Below are 12895 nucleotides of genomic sequence, written 5' to 3' on the forward strand. Positions count from 1 at the left end.
GCCTAAAAATAGAACCAAATGTACAGTACAAGCTCTGTACGTTGGTAAAGATTTTTTTTTTATCGAAGATTTGAGCGGACGCTCAAAAGGCATGGTGGTGGGTGGTCAAAAGATGCTCTGTTAAAAGGAAGGCCACCATGTACGGTGCATGGTGCATGGTGCATGATGCATAGTGCATGGCAGTTCATGATACAAGGCTCCAAAGGAGTCGTTATAGCATTTTGTATGCCAATAGATTCCCTGTTGCAATCCCATCATCTTTATTTTCAATTAAACCTCGTTTTCTTGTCGCTCTCACTTCGGTTTCTTAAAGCACATGAACTGTACTGCAGTAGCCTGCCTCGCGTCCGCCAACACCTTCCTCAGTGCCGCCATCTCATTCTGCAGATTCTCGCCCTCAACGGATTGGTAGGCCCGGTCAATCGTCACATAGATAATCTGCAGGATCTCGTCTGATGACGGAGTCTGATATTGTGCCAGCGTATGGTTCATAAACTCCATCTCCACAGTTGCGTGCAGCATGCCACCCATACCGAACCGCTCCACCTGCTGGAAGCATCGCAGACAGTCTTGAGCCATGTTGAGCAACAGCGCAGACAGCGCCCGTGAGACTAGTGGCGGTGCAATCTCGCTGATCTGTGCGTGAACGATCACCAGTGAAAGCAGCGCCTCATTTATATACGAATGGACCCCTAGGAGATACACAAGACCAATAAGTCGGGTTAGTGTGCCAAAGGCTTACATTTTTTTTTTTAAAAAAAAAAAGCTGTGCTCGAACATCGAAATACCAACTCACCAATGGGCTTGGGGACAGTATGCCAGTCAATCCCGCCGTACAAGATGCCATCTGTGATAACTCGACTTGCCACTACAGATTTGCGCTTGATATAATCATCGAATAGAATGCTATCCAATTGGTCCACGACCTCGATCAATGTCTACCACAGCAACACAAAGAGAGGATAGATGGTTGATGTTAGAGAGTTCCGTGCAACGAGTTCCGCACGTCTCTACCACCATAGCAACGACAAAAAAAATTGCGTTATCACATTTACCTTTCCATCCTCAGCCAGGTTGATACCGCATATTTTCTCAAAATCAGACCGAAGTTTTGGGATCGTCACAGATCTGAGCTCACTCAAGTTGCTGATCGTAATGAGGATCCTGGAGTCCAGCTCAGTAATATCAATCACTTTAGATTTTTTGATACCATGAAGACTGTCCAATGACCCAACGCCGACGCCGGTCTCCTGCTGACCGTCGTTCGGATGTTCTGCCTCTGCAAAGGCCAAGTGCACAAGTCCATCGAGAAATGAGTACAAAGCGTCCAAAAATGTTTGCCGGATCTTCTCAATGTACTGCACTGGAACCACCGCTGAGACATCATCGTTTGGGACGGAATCTTCGGTAGTTGCAGTCCAGATACTGGCGTACTTGTATGCCGATCGGAGACAGTACTCGTGGAACTGGTAAAAGAGACTCACAAAAAGCGTAATCTGAGAGTTCTCCGTCTGTAGAGTCCAGTCCTCGTGCTTGTAGAACACCTTGGCATCTAGCAGGTGATCGGTATACATATATTAGTATATATACCAGAATTCAAATGCATATGCTGTGCTGTTAAAGTTCCTCCAACTCTCACCTTCACCCCAGAGCTCGCAGACGACCTCCACAAACTTCCATCGAACGCGCTGCATCATATCTGCCAGAACCATAAAAGCACCGCCGCGAAGACTCAGGCCATTCACATCATTCACACAGTTGCTAACCTCCGTCACAATCTTTCCCAAAAAGAACGCTGTCACCACCGAGTTCTCTCTCCGCGAGATCTCTGGCTGGTCCTGGTTATGCTGCTCCTGGTTCGATTCATTTTGAAGACGCGATGGCTCCGGCATCAGGTTGTTGATCAACATAAAAGACATCTGTGAAGAGTAGAGCTCAAGGATATCCTTGACCATTCCATGGCATTGCGCAACTCTTTGCGGATCCACGACATTGACACCCGTACGTCGCTTTTGGGGTTGGACCTTCTGGATTTTACCCTCCATGTACGTCGTCGCTAACTTCCAGAAATCAGGCAGCAGTCGCAGCAAAAGTTCCGAAAGAGTCTTAACGCCGGTTGAAATCGCTAGCCATACCTTGACTTCTGGCTCTTTGGCTAATTTAAAGGCGTTGACAGCAAGATTTATCCAAAAGCATACAAATATGAGACGCAGAATACAAATATACAGCCAGAATCAATTTTGTCCACATAGAGGAAAATCCTTACCAAACATAGTTTCGAATTCGCTAGAGTTCACCGCACCCAGGATTTGCTTATACAGCGTATTGCGGCCACTTGCAGTCATATCCTGGCTGTGCAGATATTCTTCTTTTTTGCGCATCTCTATAACATTGTCGATAAAAAAAATAAAAAAAAATAAAAAAAAGCGAAGAAAAAGAGGATTTAGTCATTTGGTATATGAACGAAGGATTTGCAGCAACGACAGTTTCGTGCAGCTACTGACCTTCAACAAGGATAATCTGCTCGTCGTACGATTCCGCCATAATCTTTTTAATCCATCGGTATTGACTTGACAGACAGTGCCACACAGGATCTGTTGTGGTATCCAGTTCGAATAATAGCCTAGAAGTTCCAAAAGGTTAATCTCGTTAACAGCACGCCCATCACAGGGCACCAAATGCTCCGAAAAGGGACATGTACATGAAATACTCGCCTGATATTCCGTTCATGTTCCTCCATTCCTCTCCAGGGTTCTTCCAGTTGTGACTCCAAGTCGGCTCTCAGTCGTGCGACAATTCTCTCAACTTCTGACCAGACTCTATCAAACACCTTGCGCTTGGTCTCGATCAAGTTGGACGACGAATGTGAATGTGTTGAAGCATTATCGCTACTCAGGGCTGAGGCATTGCTGGGGAAGGCCTGTGCCAACAGCACCTTGCCCTTATTGTAGTCGCGAGCGACCTGTTGGTATTTGCCCTGTTTGATACTCTCCTGTAAAGTGTTGGGGAGGTTGAAAAACAGCCGGTAGGGCTCCAACAGTCCCACTGTCGATCGCAGCTTTTCAATCTTTTCGCGACGCTCTAAAACAGGATTGATGACATCATGCGCCTTTCCGTATGATTCTACACAAGATAGGTACAGGGCCATAAGCTCAGAGCGTTAGCTAACACCAGATCCTCAGCCGTGATGTACAGGCCAGCATAAGTAATACAGATATTATCCCCTTACCTCGAAGGATGTTATTCAGTCGGTGCGTGCCCCAATCCTGGGCCTCATTCAGCGTCTTTTCCTTCATATCATCATAGACAGCTTTAAAATAGCAAGTACGAATATTAAAGTGAGCATAGGGTTCCTTCGAAGAGCAATTGCGTTTTGCAACGAGGGGGCAGCGCGCCGAGCGTAACCTACAATCGATGACATTTTTGGCACTCACGAAGCGGTCAAAATTATTTTGGACCAAGACCTTCAGACCCGATGATCGCTGGTCAATTGATGCTTTTAGGCGATCTACTCCTACACAAAGATCATCGTACGAGGTATCGGCATGCACCGCATGTAGGTACCGCTGTGGACTGAAGCTCTTTTGCGTCGAAGAGATCAAATTGGCTAAAAGCATAAGGACGGTTGGATCAGTTCATGGTGTTAATGTAGACTAAACAGAAAGAGGTACGTCCTTATGATACCGTGCATTGGCTATGAAACCTACTGTCTCCCCGGACGTTCTTCGACTTCAGAATGTTACCCTTGACCAGTCCCAAAAGATCAACTTGTTCAGAAAGAGTAAATGTCTCATCATCCATAGACTGGCTTCGTTTCTCGCGTGGAGTAAGTCGTCCACCATGGTCCGTGTTGATATCATCGTCGTGAACCCAGGAAGGCAAGTCTTCCTCGTCGACCCAGATGTCCGGGTTGAGTTTGTCCAGATGATAGTGGCGGAGAACTATGAGCGGTTGTTATCAAAATGAGGGCGTCCGGTCACATTAGTTCGGCTGCTTTCACAATGAAGAACTGTCGTTATTTGGTCCTAACAATTGTTTGAGGTGCCTGGACATAAACGTTACGTTCAATCTCCTGAATGTCCTTGATGGTCGATCCCATCCTGTCTGAACGGGCGCTTTATATCCTCTTATTAGTATAGGTATAGGTATATAGGTAGTGTTGTCGAGAGGAGGAGAGTCCCACTGAGACCGTGCGCCGATGGGTCTGATGGAAGGAGCGGGGTTGATGGTTTGCCAAGGAGCAGCTTGTCCTGCATCAGACCTCATCGTTTTTGGCGGCACAAGTAACGTGATTTAAATAAGGTTTTTATCCTTTTTCGCGTTTAGTCTCTAAGTTTCTAGGGATGGGGTAGATTCGAAGATGCAGGGGGGAGAGGGCTATTTAGTCGACAGTAAGGAATATGATATGCAGGAAGATGATGCATAACGCGATTGGAGTAAAAAAAAATACGTTCAAATGGTTTCTCTCTTGTCTCTATTCTCATACTGTGAGAAGACATCTCACTCATCCGCGTAATCCTCGCCGTTCTCGTCATCCAGCTCTTCCTCGTCCTCTTCCTCGTCCTCTTCCTCTCCCTTCATCCTCACGTTGAAGTCAGTCAAATCGTCCACGCTCTCATAACTCAGCTCAACATTCGGCGTAAACTGATTCCTGTCAATCATGTTGCTTGAATTTCTGGCGAGGGATGATTGGTATGTGCCTTGAGCATATTGTGGACCGGCACTGCCACAACTACTATCGCCACCGCCAGCACCGCCAGCACTAGCGCCTCCACTGTTCGGGGTCGGGTTTCGCATCCTCTTTCTAGACAGATCCAGCAAATGAACGGTCTTTTCGTGGGTGCGAAGATTGTGGAGCTGCGTGTACGCCTTCTGACATCCTGGTTGTGAGCATTTAAACGGCTTGAATTTGTACTCCTTGTGCGACGCCCGAATATGCAATGCTAGACTTTTTCGTTGCGGGAATGCCTTTGTGCATCCAGAGATGATACACAAAAACGGTTTGGGTTTCTGTACAGGCGTATGACCAGTACGCTCATGAGATTTCAAGTTGTGGAGCTGTGTATATGCCTTGTTGCATCCTGGGAATGAGCACTCAAAGACTCTGGCAGCAATGGCTTTGCGAGGGTGTCCTCCTGGTCGAGGTTTCGACATTGAATCTTCTGCATCTGACCTTGTCCCTCCTGTTCCTATGACAGTTGTACCGATGTTGGACGTACTGGGACTCGCTGCAGTGATAGATGATGTCGAGTCGGAAAGAGAAATGTTGGCAGCCCCCAAGGAAAAAGATAGCGACGAGACGATGCCACTAGATGCAACCGATGAAGAAGAGTTGACAGAGCTAGTCCGTGTCCGATGGTGTTTTGGCGCCGCGTTCTGACTACCGGCAGATTGTGTCCTCTGAAAAGGCGGTCTGTTTGCACTGGCGGATGAGCGTGATTTTGAAAGAGGTGCTGAGGGAGCAGGCATGTAGGATGCAACAGCTCCGTAATTGGGATGTGACATAATGGCTGGAGGGCCGAGACCCATGGGGACAGGGTCCAGCGAGGTTGACATGGCCTTGTTTCCGGCTGCAGGGTTCAGTAACATGGGCTGGAATTGCTGTCCTTGTGAATCCGAATGCATTAGGTGAGAGGACGGTAAAAGTGGCAACCCGTCCATAGAAGCCATTCCCGCTTGGTGCGCTGCCAGTGAAGAAGGCTGTCCATGTGGATTACTATGGTCATCGGGATAGTCCACCAGGTTCCGTGTAAGAGGGTTATGTCTCGCAGGCGGGACACGCTATTTGAATCAATAAAAACGAAGAGAAGCGCACGTTAATTGGCGGCACGACCAGAGTATTACGCATGTCCCTACAGTCATCCCTGAGACGTACAGATCTTTCATGCCCTGGGACACTATGGCCGCTCATGTAGCCAGCCCCTGCGGGGTAGGGGTCATGCAGCGGATGGCCCACATTGTCCGCCGCTCCAAAGGACCGCGTTTGCTTGTGCTGCTGTCGATCAGGTTGATCTAGACGATTGTTGAGAAGTACATTATAAAAAAAAAGAAAAAAAATGAGCAAGTCGATACCGCCATGACCCAGACTGCCGGAAATGAAGGAGAACAAAGTTGCGACCCCGAGAAGGTTTGCACAGGCACCAGAGTGTAAACCATAACTTTCTTTTTCATTCATTCATTCAGTTCCTCCTTTTCAAAGTCTGCAGACTTTTTCCGAAAAAGAAAGATAAGAACAAGAACAAGGAGCGATGGATTACTGAAAACGCACGCGGCAGGATACACGCCAGAGAGACCCCCCTGCCATCGGCATGAATACATGCGCATGAATGCATGGGGTCAATCACACTTCTCGTTCTCTTCAGTACTCTAACTTCCTTTTTCTCCCATTGCTCATCTCGGCAGAGAGAATAAGGTGTCAAACAGAAGGGGGAGAGAGGAGAGCAGAGGGGAGCAGGGGGCATAATGAGGGGAAAAATAAAATAAAAAGCAAACAAAAACGCGTGGTCCATACACGCTGTTCGCATTCAGCTCTGGCGTGGGTTTCATGCCAAAGAAACTGTAGGCGTATGTGCTGCTGCTGCTGCTGCATCTTGGGGCCGCTCAAGGTCCAATAGCAAGTCCCACGATTCCCTACCCAACCAATTCCCCTCCGTCTACGGGTTTTACACGGATCGCGTGCCAAGCGGCTGAGATAAGGAAAACGAATAGCTGCCACAAGATTGAGACACCGATCGCTCCCTAACCTTACCTACCCGCATTCTTCCCAGTCAATTAAACGTATGAACAACGTGCAGGCCAGGGCCCTCTGCGCACTCCCGTTAACAGAGCTGAGCAACGAAAAAGAAAAAAAGACAAGAGAAGCCAAGCCGAGAGCACTCCGTAGCCGTGGGACTATTTTCCGGGGATGGACCTCTGCCCTTGGGCTGGAAATCATCTCCATCTTCGACGTCTCCCTTTTTGTGCGCCAACAGAATTATGCACTGTACCACCAAGGCGTAATTAAAAATGAGTTCAAGCAACAAGGCTCATTAAGGATCCACTATTGGGACGCATAAACGCACATACGCCAGGCCACGTCTTAAATGAAGCACAAACACACCATCCATACACACGCGGCCCACATATAAATACACGCGCACACACATGTCTGCCCATATCCATACACAAACAAGTGAGCCAGGAAGCACAGGAGAGCAGCTTTTGAACGACTTTAAAAGCGACCATTATAAATTGCACTTACCCAGGAACTCCTGTGGAGAATGAAATGAATCCGACGGAATGTTGTCCACCCATATCGGAGTGTGATGCGATTGTTGTTGATGCTGATCCTGGCCCTGCGGACTAAAAGTCAAAAAATAAGGAAGCAATGCCAATTCCACATGTTATAACACATGAAAACAAGCGCCAGAAGAATTTCGCCATGAAGAACCCATATCCCTGGAGAGCACGTTGCTTACCTATACAAATGTGCAGGCGGCTGAGATGGAGACTGATAGTATGGTGACCGATCACCTCCTTTAAGCGAACCCAAATGAGAAAGGTCACGCGCAGACTGCGGATATGGCGGCTGGTGTGAATGAGAATGCGATGGAGGAGATACAAGATGACTCTGCGGCTGTTGATGTTGCCTGGGCTGCATATCCTGCTCACTCGGTGATGCTACAGCAGCAAAGTAGTGGGAGTTTGAGTGAGATTGGAAGAAGAAAACAGGGTAAATTTGTTGAAATTAGAAGCGTTAATAATAGACCTTTGTAGTTGTCAGGTCCAGAGTCATGCCTAGTACGCCTGCGCAAGCTCATCTTTATCATAGCCCAGACATCAAAAAAGAGTAATGGACTCTGACGCGTATCCTTACCATTGGCAGTTGTCCATGTAGGCATAGCCAGCGGCAAACCGGCGCTGAAATGATGGGCAGATGTCGGCGACGCAAGGTGTGATCCATTGGTGGGCGTGGTTGGAGTAGTGGGGACAGGGAATGGCACTGTGGGTGATGCATTCTTGTGAACGTGTGACAAAGCCGCATTGTTGCCGATGTAGGGATAGTCGTTGTTCTGATAGGGCAGCGCTGGGGCTGGAGATGACAACGAAGGCGTGGATGCAGTAGATCCGGAGGCCAGAGTGGAGGCAGCTGTCGAGGCAGGCGTTGTAGGATCAGAGTACTGGTCAGGATATTGCTTGCTTTGCTGTTGCTGCTGGTAATAATATGGCGAGGGCTGATGCTGATGCTGGTGCTGTTGCTGCTGGTGCGAGTGGTGGTGCTGTGGGTAGGAGTGATGTTGATGATGGTGTGGGGACTGAAGGCTATTTGCGTGACTATTCAGGTGCCGATTCATGAGCGGGTTGATCAATTCATGATCCTGCGACTGGGAAGTGGGCTGGTACATGTCTACTGGGTGAGGGATTGCCTTTGGCAGATCGGCAGGCGATCCATGGTAGCTGCTGTTTGCACTTTGCTGAGAAGAATGTAGATGATGCTGGGCATTAAATTGTTGTTGATGCTGCTGTACTGTCGGCGACAACAGCTCCTGCTGGAAGTCGTGGTGCGCGTGCGGAGCCGGGGCATGGTGGTAGGAGAGTGAGCTGCCGGGGTGTGGAGAGGGATGGGGATGGCCGTTGCTGTTACCGCCGCCACTGGCTTGACCAGTGTTGTTGCTGTTGCTGTTGCTGTTGGGCCCGTTGCCCTGGAAATGAAAGGGGTAGAGCGAATCCTGGTCCTGAGCGTGATCCATGGCGTTATGTGGACTAGGCTATTGTGGAGAGGTTGGTGAGCGTGAGGTTGCTGGAGGTGATTCCGTTACATGTACTGCCAGTGAGAGCCACGTTTGCATTTGCAGAGACACTGCTGCCGAAAGAAAGCGGAGGAAGAGACGAATGCGAAAGCGAAGGCGGAGAGGGAAGAGCGGTAGAGAGGATGATGACGGGTAGAGCGACACCTGGACCTGGATCTGCGTATTAAGGAAAAGGGATCAAGGGCATTTGGAGGAAAGATTTTTAATAAGATTAATTTTTCAATTGAATTGAACTGAGTAGGGTTGAATAAATCGAATTGAATAAAAAGTATCAGAATATATTTGTATACAGAGAGAGCACTTGAGTGAAGCGGATTGGGGTAGGGTGTGGGATGAGGAGGAGGAGAGGGGGAAGATCGATTGTCGGGAATCAGATCAAGCGGTTGAAGAGCAATGAGGACAGGAGCCAACAGCCACCCTTCACGAGCAGAAAAGACAAGCGTGGTTGAGGAGAGGGGAAGGAGGAAGAGAAAGAAAAAGAATGAAAGAGAGAGAAGAGGAGGAGGAGGAGGAAGAACAAGTTGAAGAAAAGGGTTCTTGTCGATAATGTTATTGTTGTCATGCTGTTATGTTACTATTTACGTCTTTACTGTAATGCAATACAATCGAGTTGCAAGCAAAAGCAGACATATTCGTATTCGTATTCATATTCATCTTCATGCCCATGTCCATGTTCATGTCCATGTTTATGTACCCGCCCAACGGCATTCAAACTACATCGACAATTTGACAATTGACATGGATTCTGCTGATACACAGGACGGTCTGTCTGCCTGTTCGGCTGTCCGCCCGCTGTCTGTCATATACACAGATAGACAGACAAACCAGACCAGACAAAGGGCCGGAAGTGGAGCCAGCAGATGAGCAAAGAAACCAGAAACAGAGCAAAAGGGAAGAAGGGAAGAAGGGAAATACGACAATCCATATACATTTTCCCCATACAACCAGCAACAGTACATTATCAGTATCACCAAAACATATTGCATGTAGCATACTAGCTTCGATTTACTGCAGTGCATGCACATACACATATACAATACGCTGGTTAATGAAGAGTGTCGCCTTAATGATGGGGCGCCTGACAACGACAATAGGATCGGTAGTAGGAGTAGTAATCAGGACAAGGCAGAGTAAAAAAGGACCGCACAGGCACAGGCACAAGTACAGACACAGGCGCAAGCACAGGTACAAGGACAGGCACAGATGCAGGTACGAGTACAGGTGGGGATGCCTGAGGGTTTACAAGGTTGATTGGTTAAATGGAGAGGAAAGTAAAAGTGACCGGCCGACAGTGGCGGAAGAACGAACGAAGGTGGAGCGGACGGAGGAAAGAGGGGAGGAAAGAACGAGTAGAGCAGTGGACACACCAGGACAAGAGGCCAAAAAGAGCAGAAGAAAAAGGGAGGAAAAAAAGGAAAAGGGACGAAGATGTGGAGGGTAAAAAGTGAGGGAAAAAAGCTTTTTTTTTTTGTGGTAAGATATCTACAGTAGAACACTCTGCCATTGCGTCTGTTCAGTGTATCCTATCTACTTCCCATTTTACGCTCCATCTTGCTCTTTTGAGTAGGCCCTACCAGATGCCAGTCCATGATGCATCCAATGCGGAGCAAAATGGTCGCTACAATGCTCGACAAGCTTGACAATCTGCTACTCGTACATGGTGTGCAGGACGATGATAATAAGCTTTCTCCAGGCCAACAAGGCTCACTCACTGTATGCTCGATGGCGGCGCTAAAGCTCGGACCCTGACACCAACAATGCTGCTGGCGATGCTCCCAGACAGTCGCTCGTCGCGGGCAGCACTCTACGAGCCGGCCACCTGGATGGGATAGCGCTTTCCTTTGTAACCCTCGCGGGTTGCTGCATCAACACGGTCTTCATTTCTCACTTGTTGTGAGAGCTGCAACAGCTGAAGAAATGCGTTGGGTATAGACATTCATATTCGATCCAATATCCTCAGCACGGTATAGGGTGAAAACACGAATAGCGAGCAACGAACAGCAAAAAAGAAAGCAACAGCGGCAGCAACTGAGCAGTACGACAAGAGTACAAATACATACATACCGGGTCTTTTAACGTAGCCTGGTCAGTGTTTGTGCGTGCGTATAATATGTGCGTGTTTTCTCCTGTGTTCAGCAACTGAATTGAAGCTCAAGGAGAAGAAAGGGGTCAGCGCCACACAGACGACAAGTTCTGAGTCCATGCCCACCATTCTCTCGCACTGCACTCCGTTCTTCCGAATGTTTCTGTACATGGGAGAATTGCTGTAATGACATTTCCTATATTCGTGAATATGATACAGAATACAGGCCTCAGTTCAACCACTGCTATAGTAAAGTAAGCAAAGAGCTCTACTGTTTGAGTCTATGAAGGATAATATGGAATTCATGGTACCCTCTCAAGGATACATCTCGCCGTCTATTCGTCTCATTCGCCCCTACAGATGTCATAGCTTTTTAAAGCTCAGTAGGGCACAGAGACAACGATCAACTCTCCGGTACGTCCTGGAGCCCTTGCCGCCCTCTCGGCTAGTCAAAAGAGATAAAGGCTGCACCGAGTAAGAACGCGGGGTTGGGGTATGATCCGCACTGCAATGCACTGGATGTATGAGCCTCCCTAATATTGATCCCGTCTGCCCTGCTCTGTCTATCTCTGTCCGATGTGCTCATTGTCGTGTTCGAGTACGCGGTCATGGACCCGCTTGGTGTAATACAGATCAGGCTGCCATGGACCTGGTGGATTGAGATTGAGGCAAGAATGCTTGCTTTGGGATAGGGCACAGTCCATTGGGGCACCAGTGATTGCTTACCGACCCCGCTCAATTTTTGTCGAGACTCTCCGTGGCGACGGTGGGAGAATCGGTCGTGGGTTGGACAGCGTCCATCATTTGGTAGAGGTTCTGGACTTGGTCGGCGGCAATCATTGGCGAGGTCTCTCAGCCAAAAAGAAAACTAGCTTTCTTTGCATTTATATCATCATGTAAATACCATCGGCTGTAACGTAAAATAAAGAAAAGGCGACTTATTGGCGGCAAGGATCGCGTTGGTGGTCGTTGGTGGTGCGGATGACAGTGTTAGATAGGAATGTACTTCCTATATATCCACATGCGCGGTTAAGGCAACGCCGAGTCTCTTATCTCCCCATCCCACACAATAGGTAAGCCAGAGAGTATGTTGCTGGCCGCTGATAGGTCTTTGGTGCTCAACAGGGCTGGACCTCGCATTTGTTTATTTGCTGTGGCCCTCACTTGCTGTATGCCGTGTCATCAGAACAGACGGCACTCGATCAGGAAATCAACCGCTTGCTGATCCGGATGAGAATCGTTTGTCTTGGGCTAGACGTTCTGATCCACTCAGTTCCCTGAACGGGTTACACCCAGCACACCTTCAATTGTACGAACTTTCAATCTATATTCCAAAGACCCGGGTTGATTTTTCTGAATAACCACACCGTTCCTCATCATACTACAGACCCTCCGATTGCGGCTTTGAGTTCGTACAGTCATGTCGACTGGCCAGACCTCAAATGGACCAGTCTAACCCCAAAACAATTCCCGATATCAGTCAACTGGCATGTGTGCTAGATGATTGACGAATACCGTTACGATGTCCTTTTGTTGCACATTGTCGTTGTGCCTGTTTACATACAGACATACAGACCTGCAGACATTTACAAAAAACAAACATCACACCATAGCACAGTTCGGCATGAACAAAAACGCCGACAGGTTGCTGCTCAGCGACAGCGGAATAAAATCAGAGTACAGTTCAACATCGTTCCCTGACAGATCGCGATCTATGCTGTGGCAAACAGCAGCGTCGCAAAAGATATTTGAGCTAAAACCGCACTCGCGTACAGTGTCGAACATGTAAATGACCACACTGGTAATCAGATTCAGGAGATTAAAAAAAAGCCGCGATCCTGGGAACACGAAGTGGCTTCCAGGACTGCAACGTGGAAAGCATCTTTGTTTCTGTTCCTGAGTCGTGGATGATGAAGAAGCCTCTAAGGTCCTTTTCTGGGTCAGTTTCTTTCTCTTTCCTCGGGTTTCTTGCTTCTGCACGCCAGGCGGTTTTGTCGTTGGTGTATTAGTCACCTTCGGTTTT

The 12895-nt window shown here is 48.2% G+C and overlaps 3 protein-coding genes across 3 annotated transcripts; all 3 read right to left on the reverse strand.

Moving 5' to 3' along the window:
- Window positions 1–237: 237 nt before the first annotated feature.
- BC939DRAFT_178195 (exocyst complex component Sec5-domain-containing protein) lies at window positions 238–4299 on the reverse strand. Its single transcript, XM_051550426.1, has 11 exons — window positions 4063–4299; window positions 3708–3941; window positions 3410–3607; window positions 3230–3310; window positions 2715–3123; window positions 2505–2623; window positions 2267–2383; window positions 1640–2155; window positions 1056–1552; window positions 797–938; window positions 238–692 (listed from the first exon to the last, which is right to left on the reverse strand). The coding sequence occupies exons 1-11, from the start codon at window positions 4097–4099 to the stop codon at window positions 295–297; spliced, it is 2748 nt and encodes a 915-aa protein (XP_051411709.1). The 5' UTR covers window positions 4100–4299; the 3' UTR covers window positions 238–294.
- Window positions 4300–4500: 201 nt separating this feature from the next.
- BC939DRAFT_397737 (uncharacterized protein) lies at window positions 4501–5154 on the reverse strand (the record flags this gene model as incomplete). The annotated part of the gene is made up of 1 exon (XM_051552379.1): window positions 4501–5154. The coding sequence occupies one exon, from the start codon at window positions 5152–5154 to the stop codon at window positions 4501–4503; it is 654 nt and encodes a 217-aa protein (XP_051411710.1).
- Window positions 5155–7296: 2142 nt separating this feature from the next.
- Window positions 7297–8944, reverse strand: BC939DRAFT_178290 (uncharacterized protein). Its single transcript, XM_051550427.1, has 2 exons — window positions 7856–8944; window positions 7297–7659 (listed from the first exon to the last, which is right to left on the reverse strand). The coding sequence occupies exons 1-2, from the start codon at window positions 8727–8729 to the stop codon at window positions 7454–7456; spliced, it is 1080 nt and encodes a 359-aa protein (XP_051411711.1). The 5' UTR covers window positions 8730–8944; the 3' UTR covers window positions 7297–7453.
- Between the last annotated feature and the right edge of the window lie 3951 nt (window positions 8945–12895).

This window comes from Gamsiella multidivaricata (genome assembly GCF_025024155.1).
Source record: "Gamsiella multidivaricata strain RSA 2152 chromosome Unknown BC939scaffold_37, whole genome shotgun sequence".
Lineage (NCBI taxonomy): Eukaryota > Fungi > Mortierellomycota > Mortierellomycetes > Mortierellales > Mortierellaceae > Gamsiella > Gamsiella multidivaricata.

Bases quoted from the DNA above. Each gene is read 5' to 3' on its own strand.
- BC939DRAFT_178195 (XM_051550426.1), bottom strand. From the start codon at position 4,099: ATGGGATCGACCATCAAGGACATTCAGGAGATTGAAC. The intron at 3,608-3,707 runs GTAGGTTTCATA...TTATGCTTTTAG, and splicing joins GAAGAACGTCCGGGGAGACA to CCAATTTGATCTCTTCGACG. The intron at 2,156-2,266 runs GTAAGGATTTTC...CCTTTAAATTAG, and splicing joins CGAATTCGAAACTATGTTTG to CCAAAGAGCCAGAAGTCAAG.
- BC939DRAFT_178290 (XM_051550427.1), bottom strand. From the start codon at position 8,729: ATGGATCACGCTCAGGACCAGGATTCGCTCTACCCCTTTCATTTCCAG. The intron at 7,660-7,855 runs GTAAGGATACGC...TTGCTGCTGTAG, and splicing joins TACATGGACAACTGCCAATG to CATCACCGAGTGAGCAGGAT.